The 11771-nt window shown below is 56.3% G+C and overlaps 3 protein-coding genes across 3 annotated transcripts; 2 read left to right on the top strand and 1 right to left on the bottom strand.

Moving 5' to 3' along the window:
• Window positions 1-1265: 1265 nt before the first annotated feature.
• PFA5 (palmitoyltransferase pfa5) lies at window positions 1266-1697 on the bottom strand (the record flags this gene model as incomplete). The annotated part of the gene is made up of 1 exon (XM_066778769.1): window positions 1266-1697. The coding sequence occupies one exon, from the start codon at window positions 1695-1697 to the stop codon at window positions 1266-1268; it is 432 nt and encodes a 143-aa protein (XP_066631206.1).
• A 1538-nt stretch (window positions 1698-3235) lies between these two features.
• On the top strand, window positions 3236-3769 carry SLS55_007348 (uncharacterized protein; the record flags this gene model as incomplete). The annotated part of the gene is made up of 2 exons (XM_066778768.1): window positions 3236-3260; window positions 3417-3769. 2 exons carry the CDS (start codon window positions 3236-3238, stop codon window positions 3767-3769), a joined length of 378 nt encoding a protein of 125 aa, XP_066631205.1.
• A 5355-nt stretch (window positions 3770-9124) lies between these two features.
• TGL1 (cholesterol esterase) lies at window positions 9125-11101 on the top strand (the record flags this gene model as incomplete). The annotated part of the gene is made up of 1 exon (XM_066778767.1): window positions 9125-11101. The coding sequence occupies one exon, from the start codon at window positions 9125-9127 to the stop codon at window positions 11099-11101; it is 1977 nt and encodes a 658-aa protein (XP_066631204.1).
• Window positions 11102-11771: the final 670 nt, after the last annotated feature.

Here is an 11771-nt window from a genome sequence, read left to right as displayed (position 1 = left end):
GAGGACGGAGCCGGGGAGGAGGAGGAGAATGAGGTAGAGGAGGAGGTCAGGCGGGAAGGAGAGATGGACGGGGGGCAGGTCTGCTTGATGGACTGGTGGAGGGCGGTGAGGGCGTTGATGGCCTGATTGGTGAGTAAGTGGTTGGTGGAGGAGAGAAGAAAAAAAAGGATGGCAAGGGGAGGAGCGTGAGGGGAGGGAGAAAGGGCGATGATGCCCTTTTCTTTATTTCCCTGGGGGAAACAGGCTTATACATACCCTGGGGAATCCGACGAGTGGGCTGGCTTTGACCATGCCCTCTCGTAGGCGCTTCGCGGCGACCGCCTGCGCCGCCTCGTTACCCGCGTACGTTTGCGCCATCTGCTGCCATAGTTCGGGTATCCGCTTTTCTTCTCCGAACGCGAGGAGCGCCACGCCGGCGTATACGTATGTGACGCTGTATCCTGCGTCTCGGGAATCAGACGGGAAGAGAGCTCTGAGGCTGTCGATGTTTGGTAAAGTCGGGAAGGGTGAGGCAACGGAACCCATCGTTCCTGGTCAGGTACTCCGCCGTGCTTCTGTTGTAGTAATGGGCTGGTTCTGAGGGAAGAGAAGATAATCGAAGTGTCAGCCTTCAACCGCAAAGCCTGGAATAAGGGCCCTAACTATTATTTATAATGTTCAAACAGTGCTGTGATAACAGTCACCGGATGTTGCCTGCTCGGTGCCAAAATTAGACCCGATGGCACAGTGTCGTCATTCCATCACATGCCACATACCGTTCTACGCAGCTGTGCGTGCTCGTGAAGTCCCATAATAGAAGAACATTCGGACGTAGTAGATAATTGATGTGGTCGTTCTAGCGGAATGGCTGGCGAGCCCTCTGGATAATACCTGATCGAGGTTCAGATGGAGCATGGCATCAAACGCCACCTTCTCATTCGACGATAGAGAAGACTTTCTGCGACTCCAATACCGAAGCTTGACAGCGATGCAATTAGTAAATTACTGAATACGCAACATCTGTAGCATATCCAAGAATCATGAAGAGAACGAATATTACGAGTCAATTAACAATAAAAGCGTATACAACCAAAGTGTCGTTTCTCCCCATCCCACCGCAAGGCAAAATAAAGGGGGGTGGGTATCCAAAGTCATGAAGTCATAATCCGAAGACAAGTGACCCTCCGTAACAACAAACACCAAGAATGCAAGCGGAAGAAGCAACCTCCCCTCATCCAAAAAAAAAAAAAAATTTACAACCCCGCATGGCAAGGCAGAACAACGTATTAATAGCCTGTCGCCTCTCTTTTCGCATTATCAACTGCGGGGCCGAACTCATATTCCGAGTCCTGTCTGTCGTGGTTCGTGCATGGGCTGAATTTGAGCGGCAAAAACCAATCGATGACACTCTCGCCCATGACGCTTTTCAAATTCTTGAGTTTGCCCACATCCCAAGGGTTGTCGCCAGGCCGAGTCATTAGAATCGCGTAGAGAGCACCCGGCGCACCAGGGTACGTAGTCGTCCGGAAGGGGTACTGTTCATCGTTTCTGCGGTTGCACCAAGAGGGCGTGATGAGAACTGAGATATGGAACGTTGCGTTCGCACGGTTGAGGGCTTCCACGGTGGTAAAGTTGTGGACCGTCATGAAGAACGTGTTGCCGAAGATTCCGACAGCGAAGAGCGTGAAGAGGCCAGCGAATGCGAGTAGCGCTATCATGTGAGAGTCGATGTTACGGCCCTGATGCCTATCTCGAGCCAGAAGAACACCGTCCGTGATCAGAAGGAAAGGCGCGAGGAGGGAGGCGTAAAAAGTGAACTGAATGAAGAACTTCATCGACGTCTCCGAGACAATACCGCCGACCCTGCTCAGATGTCAGATCTCAAGTAATGACTCCAAGAATGAACACGTGCAAAGGGTATTAACACAGCACTCACCAAGGACAAAAGTGGTCCATCCTCCGCACACACCTCCCCAAATCGCTGCAATGATGCGTGCGATCCGGCTTCCAATTGCTGCACTTATCGCACCACAGCGGCCATCCATCATAATCACACACAAACACCTCCCGCGGCACAAACTTCTCCAGCCGCTTCAACTTCTCCTCATACTGCCTCTCCGTCCACGTCCTCCCCTCCTCATCCTCAAACACATCCTCTGCATTGCCCCACCCCCGCTGCCCCTGCTGCTCCAATCCCGCTCCCGACCTCTTCCTCTCCCCTTGCCCATGTCCACGCTGGTGTCCCTGCCCACTGCGCCCACCCTTCTTCTTCCTCCTCCCCTCATCCGCACTCCCGCGCCCCAACGGGACCAACCCCGGATCGACCTTGAGCGTCGCGAGGATGCGCAGGTACGCGACGGCCGTCACGAAGAGCAAGACGCAATGCACGACAATTACGGCGATGCCGGCGCCATGCTCGCCCCTGTGGAACAGCCGCGCGAGCGCCAGCTTCGCGACGAGCACGTACGTCGCCCAGCTGACGACGGCGACGATCATCAGCGGCACCGTTACGGCCGACCATCGTGCGATCGACTGTTGGCTGGGGCTGCGGCGGTGTACGGCGCCGCTGGTCGCCGGTGGAGACGACATGGTTGTTGTGGTTGCTGCCCGAGCGGGAGAGCTTCTCTTTCCCTCGGCGTGCGGGTGGTTGGTTTGGTTCGAGAACTGAGCGCCGGCCGCCGCCGCTGCGTGTAGGAGGAATAAATGGCCGGATGAGATGGTGGGCGGCGATTGAGGAAGTGAGCGAGCGGCGGTGTCGAGAGACGGGTTCCGTTGGGGAGCTCCCTAATTGCTGGACATAATAATAAGAAGCGGCGGTGGAAGTTGGGTTTAGCGTGTCGATAGTCCCGTCCGTTGAAGCGAAAGATGGGCTCTTCTCCGGTGCCGGTACGTGCGTGCGCGCGCAATAAGCCTGGGATGAGAGAGAGGAGCCGCGGAAAGGCTGGGAGCCCAGGGGGGTTGGGGAGAGCAGCTGCGGGGGGAGAAGGCAGCAGGAGGTGATGATGACGGCAAGTCGGAGGTTGGCGCGACGCCGCCTGGCTGGCTCCTGCCTCGGACGACTCAGCGGGTGGTGGGCTCGACGAGTCGAGAGGGAAGAGCGACCGGGTGGACCCTGGCACCGCGCGCAATTGACCCGGCGCCTTGGCGGTGGGCTGACTGGCGATCCGCGTCCGCCAGTGAAAGCTATCGTGAATTTCAACTGCTGTACAGACGTCGCCATTGCCCCGCGCACGAAACCAGCACAGACCCCGCAGCCATGCCGTCGTCATGTAAAGACATCCGTACGTCCTCTCCCAAGTTTCTCCCCAGGTCGCCTCCTCACAACCGCTTCTTCCCGCTGTCTTCCGCTGCGAACCGTCTTCCCGGCCTCCCACCATCCGTCACCGCACCCCCGGCTTCCAGAGAATAAAGAACTAATCATTGGCCCTACCACCTAGGCGCCGCACTGGCCGAATGCCTCCAGAACAGCGACTGCATCATGGTGCAGCGAAACTCGCCGTCCGACTGCCTGCGGCCGCCGCTCTCCGACACACTGCCGACGCGCTGCCAGCAGCTCAAGAAGGGTTACGCTGAGTGCAAGCGCGGCATGGTCGACATGCGCAAGCGCTTCCGCGGCAACAAGCCCGTCGGCGTCATGTCCAGCGCCGAGCTTGATCTACCCGGCAACGGCGACAAGGACGAGAAGAAGGGCGGCCAGCTCTACGCCGGCAAGCCGCTGTACGACGTCTTGAAGGGCACGGACGGAGACGAGGATAGAAAGGGCGGCGGTGCTGGCGGGGAGGATAAATAAGGGGCTGGCGGGATATCGAGCTGTGGAAGAGCTGGGCGTAGCATCGAGGACTGAGGCACTACTGCGTACGACAAGGTACTGGGCGGCGAGTGACTATACAAACGAGGCTTGTGGAAGCGACCAAGAAAAGGCTTGTTGGGCATTGCGGCTGCGTGGCCACGCGTCACAGTGCGGAATTGGAAACTTTTGGCACCGTTGGTGTTGCACGAGGCTGCACTGTTAAGAAAGCATGGGTATTGGCGTTCGGACAGGGAAACCGGCAAACACCTCTTCATTGCCGCCTCGTTGCACGAGGGAAGGTATAGAAGGAACACCTAATATGTATTTCTGGATATGGACGGGCACTGAGAGCTGCGCTAGCTATTCACGGTGACTGGCAGCGCCTTGTTGATCGGGGCGGGAGAGCTCGCGAGCTGTATATAGCTGTAACTCTACTCAGACACATCGTCAGGATGTATTTTTGCATGTGCAGGGCGCATGCTCCGCCTCAGCTGGGAGCGAATCTTGCCAAGAGCGGAGCATGCCTGAAGTGCACCCCCATTACTAGGCCTGCTTCTGGGCTGACGGTGGCAGAATGGCGGGCGTGGCTGGTGCACAAGATGGTCTGACAGCCGCAGTGCCCAAGGCGGAGAGACATTGGCGTGGTGGTCCTTCATTGGCTGCCCTCTCGTCTGCACGAGACTCACATGAAAGGTAGGTCATGGGGCTTTGAAAGATCCTTGAAGTGCTGGACTTCTTGGGTATTACCGTTCAAAGTCTGCCTTCCTTGGATGGTGCCTGTGATAAGCACACTAAGGCAAAAATCCCCATTTAGTAAAAAAGTCCGACGTGGATGGGGTCGTTTCTTTTTCCCTTGCAACCTATCAGCCGAGCATAAGATACGAGATATTTCGTCAAAGGCGCAAGGTGAGCCTACCGGCTCACGGCTAAAGCGCGCGGCTGCGGGAAAGATGACCGCCCACCTCGCTCAGCCTTGCCCTACACTGTGAGACATTTATTTTCTAGAAGGTTGCCTAAAAATATGAGGCTGATCACGGACTTGGCGCAATAAGATGTGCATTAACGTGGTTTACTGTCTTCGAGTGTCTCAGATCTCATCTGGCTCGACACAGCCACCCGCATCCTCCGTCAGAGCAACTCGACAGACTGCAGTGTTGCGCTGTATTCGAGCTTACCAGATTGCAGCTGCCTCCTAGTTGCACAATGAGCCGCCTTCCGAGACCTGTGGTATGCATATAGTCTGACTTCGTGCCATGAGTCCGTGTCCTACGGAAAGAGAAAAGGAAAGGATAAAGTCACCGAGAGCATGTTTTTGGAGAGTGATTTAGATTGTAAAACAAAACGCCCGAACTCCTATCTATATTCGAAAACACAAAACAAAGGAAAATTCAGAACATCCTCCAAATGCAAAAGCCATGCGAGATGCGGTACGGATATTCTATATGCCGGTGCTGGGTACAACAAAGCAAACAAAAGCAGAGATGCGGATTCCAGGCGCTATGCAGAAGCTAAACAGGAACGGGGGCCAGCGAAGGGGGAAAGTGACACGGACAGTGCCCGTGTCGGTTATTTCGTTGCTACTCAGTGTCAGCTCAGCAAGACATCAACATATCCCGTGCGGCTTACCTATAACACCTGAGCTGTTGTGGCAGCGGACGGTATCGGCGAATCGCTACTCTACTTTGCAGTAGTAGCATTGTTCGTGGTTGCAGTGAATGCACTTGCCATATAGCTGCGGGTTGTAAGGACCGGAGCCACAGCCGCAGCAGTACCAAGTCCCATCCCCGTCAGCAGCGGGAGCTGTAAAAGGGTGTGCTGATCCAAGACGCGAGTCGACATGGTCATTGCAACCATGGAGGTCGAAAGCGTGCTGATTGACAGGAGGAGGAATACGGGCGTTGGGAGAAGTCAGGTCGGTCGTGGACGAATTCGGACTGACACCGCCAGCACCGTAGAATGGCGACGGCGTGTTGACGGAGGCTTTTGGCGTGGAGCTTGTTAGCAGTTGTGCCGCAGGTTTTGACATAGAGAAAGTCGAAGAAGTAGAAGAAGAAAATTCGCCGCTGATGAAAGCTGGCTTGCAATGCGCAGGGTCGAAGTGGTGTCCACATTCGATACAGGCCGCGTAGAGCTGGCATGACCAAGGTCCGTGGCCGCATTGACAACAATAGAAAGCGTTAGGCGTAAGAAAATTTATGTTACCTGGAACCGAAGGAGGAGACGACCCAAAGGCGGGAAGGGAGGCGGAGTGATCTTGGCACATCTTGAGGTGCTTGCCCTGAAGGGCTGCTGTCAGTGAGAGGGAATAGAGTGGACTTGACGTCAGTCATACTGTGCTGAGTTCCGACGATGTTAAGAGGAGTATTGCGGGCTAGGTGGTCGAGGTGATTCTTCTGAGAAGTCTTGTGGCGCTTGCTGTGGAGGTTTGATAGGGAAAGCTGTGATGGGAGGTGTGATGGCAAGACTGCAACAGCAGCCGTGAAGCATATATACACGGATCATTGCTTTGTGGCTGTGACGAGACACAGGAAATACCTCTACACCAAATCTGCCGTGCTGCGGTCAGATGGGGCGGGAGGGCAGAGATGCCTTCTCATCATACCGCTATTATGAGTCGTTTGGGGGCATCCAGGCGGCCTCTGGGGACGACGAGTGCCCCTCGAATGCTAGTATCGGCGACGTCCGAGCCACTCTCATCGCCCAAAGGTATGAGGAGCATGGGGGCCTTCCGAAAGGGATAAGCAAGCGAGGCGGTGGGCAATCTATTCATCGGCGGCGGGAGAAGGCAGCAACCGGGTCGGGCACCGAGAACGAATTCTAGAAGCCCCGAGGAACGTTTTGGGTGACGAGGAGCATCGCCGGGGGGCTGGGCAGCCAAGCCAAGGCGGAGAGAAAGGACGGGGGGCCGAGACCGTTTGGGAAACCCGAGGACCATAGCAAGGGGCCCATAGAAGGAACTATGTGGTTGGATGATATCAGTGGATAATAGAACCAGTGGGGTCTCTGTATCAACGTGAGACGGTGGGAGGTGTATAGAAAGGCGGGACGAGCTGACCTGCATGAGGCCGCACCCAGTGGCGAAGCGGATTACTTCTCGGGCAGCCAGCTTCAGAAGTTGAGGAGCAATTCATAGACAAAACAAATGGCCCGGGCGGAGGCTGGGGCGGACAAGCCAGGACAGCTCCGCCGCACACAGAATAGCTGGGGAGACTCTCGACGTTGAATCATTCACGAGCGGCGTGAATTGCGTGCAAAATCGGCACTAGGGGTCGTTAAACTGAAACGGCTGCAAGTCCCGAAAGCTGTTAGGTGCTGTTTTGCAGCCTAAGCTAGAGAAGAGCCGCACTCAGACTGACCAGTGGGATCAATCACGGGCCAAAAGATTGAATAGCGGGAATAAAGTGCATCATCGTATTGAACAGAAGTATGACTGTGATAGAAATAGCCCTCGACAGACCAGTGACACATCATATGGTGTACTTGGGTCTAATGAAATGCTCAGATCAGAGCGGAGAAGAACAACGACCCCGCAATGGCGCAAATCAAAGCGACAGGGAGAATCAGCGGCAGGACTGACCAGAGCAGCGTACAGTGCAGGAGACCCTCACCGGCAGAAGCGCTGCAGGAGACAGCCTTGCGTCGACCTGGGACAGACACGGCCTAGCCTTGCCGTTTGGGGGTGGCAACGAGCTTTCCTCGAGCCGCTTTGGGGCGGCCTCGTGAAGAGCCTCATCCGTCGTCAAGCCGAGTGCACCCGAAGCAAAAGCCTTGACACCTCATGCTTCGCACAGCCTCTTTTGCTCTTCAAGCACCGGCCGGTGAAGAGGTGCACTGCCTGACATGAAAATCGTACAGCGAAGCGGTTGTTAGCCGAGGGACGGAGACCAGGGAAGTCTCGATGAAGATCGCCACCCCCTGCTGCCTGGTATGACGGTGTGAGAGGTAGGAAGAATAGAGATCGAGGGTCGAGACCAATGGCGGGTTTGGAAAGACGTGGGCCTCTCAGAGCGCTCGAGAGGTCGAGGGAGGAACGAGACGGTGATCATGCGGCTCTTGCGCGCAGGCAGAAATTGCGCTAATGCGTAATCGCACGAGAGCACTGACAGGATCTCTGCGATTGGGTGGTGGATGTCAACTTCGAAGGCCTACACCTCTCGTTCTATGAGGAGGACCGGTGTCCCCGAGCTCTTTATAAACGCAAGAGTGGCTCAGCCTTCCAAGAGTCTCAACCGGCGTTCACACCATATCGCTCCACGATCGAGGAGAACAGAGGTAGGAGTGAAACATTGGGCTTCAGTCTCCAGCCGGGAACACCAGGCAGGACGTCCAGACCACTTAGGCGGTTTGAATCGAAGAAGAGCGGGCCAATGGATCGCAGCGGAGGAAAGCAGAGACCCGGGGCGTTTGAGAAGGCTGAGGCTCTCGAAGCAGAGCTAGAACGAGGAAGTTCACCGGTGGGGCCGGTCAACAAGGCCTTGGGGCACGAATGAGGCAACAGCGAAGAATAGGCAGCAGGGCACGAAGATCGGGAGACAGCGTGGTAAAGAGAAATCGAAACAGACACAGCAGCAGCTTACAGAGAATGCGGCTGAGAATCATTGACGTGGCCCGGGGCAAACCCCACTCATGGCAGACAGCTTCCCCACCCTCGCGCCGAGAGCGTCGCGCCGTGCGTTACCTACATGTCTGCCGACAGCATGCCCAAAGCAGCCCAGACTGCAGCTTTTCGATAATGGTGTGCGCCAGACACCGTCTTAAACGCAGCCTTGTGCGCGACCACTGGCGTCTCCTTGCGTCTTGCGGCTAGGTGGGCAGACGATTGGCGCGGGGCTGCGGAAGATGTGACGCCGGGGGTCAGGCGGCGGGCCCAGCGCGCGGGCGGCCATCACACATGGCACTGACGGCCAGCAGTCGACGTCTGGCGAAGATTGTGACGGTGTTGCAGGGCATTGGTGAGACGCGATGCAGAGGTGAGGTCTTGAGTCGGAGCGGGAGCCGGGGCCAGCAGAGGGCAGGTCGCAGGGCAGCGCAGGGAAGGAGCTCCAGCTTGTGGCTCCGCCTTTCACATGCCGGGCCTGCCCCAAGAACGACGAATGACGTTTCTCCCAACGCGCCGCCGCCCTCGCCGTTCAACAATGCCGCGTCCGTCGACTCTTGTCGTCGTCGATAGCTAGCCGTCCCTCGTCGACAAGCGCGCCGCTTTATCAGGTAACGCCATCGCAAGGACGCGACGATGGCCGGTGCCTCCTCCTGATCATTTCCGCAAGCCCGTCTTCGCAACACACCTCCTGTGCTACCCATTCCTGCACCACATTGGCCGCGACCCGCGCGCCCTCCGACGCCCTCCCCGCAGCCATGCCTCAGGTTCCGTTCATTGGCCGCCTGCACCCGCTGCAGTACGTCTACCTGCTCGGCAGCTTCGTCCTCATCGCCCTCGAGGCTTTCATCAGGATCATCACCCTCGCCCTGCCCGGCCCCGTCATCCACCTCTTCTATCGCGCCTCGCGCAAGTCCTTCAACTATCTGTCGTCCCCCCAAGGCCGCCGCTCGCGCAACAAGAAGAAGGGCTTGGTCACCTCCATCGCCCAGGCCGCCGACTTCGTCGAACTTGCCGAGCTCTTCGGATACTACGCCGAGGAACACATTGTCCAGACCGGAGATGGATATCTGCTGGGTCTGCACAGGTTGGCGTACAGGCGCGGAGAGGAGGATCAGAGGGTGAACCACGGCCCGGACAGCATCCAAAAGCGCGTCGTCTACCTGCATCATGGTCTGATGATGAACAGCGAAGTCTGGCTGTGTCTCACCGAGAAGGAGAGGTGCCTTCCCTTCATGCTTGTTGAGCGCGGGTACGACGTCTGGCTTGGAAACAACAGAGGCAACAAATACTCGAAGAAGTCAACCAGAGATGCTCCCACCGACAACCGCTTCTGGAACTTCTCCATGGACCAGTTTGCTTTCCACGACATCCCGGATTCCATCGATTACATCCTGTCCACCACCGGGCAGCAGTCGCTCTCTTATGTCGGCTTCTCGCAAGGAACTGCCCAAGCCTTCGCTGCGCTGTCCATTCACCCGACGCTGAATGAAAAGGTCAATGTCTTCGTCGCGCTTGCGCCCGCCATGTCTCCCAAGGGCATGAGCAGCGGCATTGTTGACACGCTTGTCAAATCATCCCCCGACGTTCTCTTCCTGGCCTTCGGGCGGCGGGCTATTCTCACCAGCACGGCCATGTGGCAGAGCATTCTCTACCCGCCCATCTTCGTACGCCTGATCGACGGCTCGCTCTCGTTCCTGTTTGGCTGGTCGGCGAAGAACATCACGCCCCACCAGAAGCTCGCCGCGTACCCGCATCTCTACTCGTTCTCTAGCGTCAAGACGGTGGTGCACTGGTTCCAGATCATCCGGAACGGCACTTTCCAGATGTACGATGACGAAATGCAGGCTCCCATGAGGATTTCAAACGATGCAAAATACTACAAGGTGGCCAAGTTCCCAACCCGGAACATCAAAACCCCTATTGTGCTCGTTTATGGCGGAAGCGACAGCTTGGTCGATGTCAACATTATGCTCAAGGAACTGCCAAAGCACACCGTGGCCGAGGAAATTCCCCATTACGAGCATCTCGACTTCCTGTGGGCGAACAACGTTGAGGAACTCGTCTTCCCGCACGTCTACGCCGCTCTCGATAAATACGCCGGCCCTGGTAGCAGTCCGAAACTCGGTCCCTATAAAGCCCTCACCCCATCTAACACGATCCAGATGCATCCAACGGCCTCCTTCTCCGATGATGATGAGAGCCCTCGGTCCACACGCAAAATCTCCGAAAACGTGCCGCCTGCACACTCGCCAACCCCAGGTAGCGGCACGCAAGCATCACCATATCTCGAATCCCGCAAGCATCATCCTTCGACGCTTGGTTCTCCCGTCCACCTCCGAAGCTCTGGAAGTTCGTTCCGGCCTCAGCGTGCCTCGTCGGCTCCCCTCGGTGGCACACTCGAACGCATACTATCGTCGGAAGAAGGCTCACACCGTGAATCGCATCTCTCGCAAAAGTCGAACGCGTCGCGTCCGGAAGGCTGGTGGAGCTCAGATGAGGTTGGAGGGACAGACTCAAGTCCACCACCTCCCGCGCATAGCCCAGGCCGTGCGAGTTTCAGCAGTCTGATCAGCCAAGGAAAAACCGAGACGAAGTTTGGCTCGAAGGGAATCACTCTCGGTGCGGGAAAAGCGGTAGGAGGTCTGGTCAGCGGGAGCGGGACAGGGACGGTCGGCATAACCACCGGAGGAGAACCAAACGCAAAGAAGGGAACCAAGAAACGGAAACAGTGAAGGGGTCCCGCTCGCAAGATGAAAAAGTAATGAAAGGGAACGTGGCAGACCAGGCCTCCGAGTATCGTACCACGGGAACGCAGGAAACCGGAGCAGAGACCTCTCAGGAGCTTGAGGAGGGGACGAAAGGAAAAAGCGTCGCTCAAGGAGTTGAGAGCTTTTGGATTTGAGAGTCAATCATTTGCGTGTGTTGACCAGTAGCCTTCAATTGTGCGATGGAGGCTGCTTGAACATGTCTGGCTACATCTATGCACTTTTGCTATACATTCATTGTAATATTATACTCGAGCAATACTTACTTCTCTTGGAACGATCAGCTATGTAGACAACAGCTTTAGCACATACAAATCACCTTCACCGCTTTGCCGTTTAATTGACTATCAGATGGCGTTTTTTCCTTTTGGCTCATCTGTTCAGAGCATGTAGTAGCGGCGCTCCGCATTTGGAGGCACGAAAGTACTGTTTAATTTTTGGTCCGTCTGATGACTAAGCATAGGCGTCGCTTGAAGCTCCGGATAGCTTGAGCTCCGGAAAACAGCGAGCGCGAACGACGCTTACACGAGCAATTGCTTTGAAATCGACCCATGACCCACTCAATTCCGCCGAGTGCGTCTGATGCGGGGTGATCCAACACATGGCGATTATTGAGGTCTCATCTGAGCAATCGGAA

Source organism: Diplodia seriata (assembly GCF_021436955.1).
Source record: "Diplodia seriata strain FDS-637 chromosome Unknown scaffold_7, whole genome shotgun sequence".
NCBI lineage: Eukaryota > Fungi > Ascomycota > Dothideomycetes > Botryosphaeriales > Botryosphaeriaceae > Diplodia > Diplodia seriata.
The sequence above is the reverse complement of the archived record's forward strand: the minus strand, read 5'-3'. Positions and strand labels throughout refer to the sequence as shown.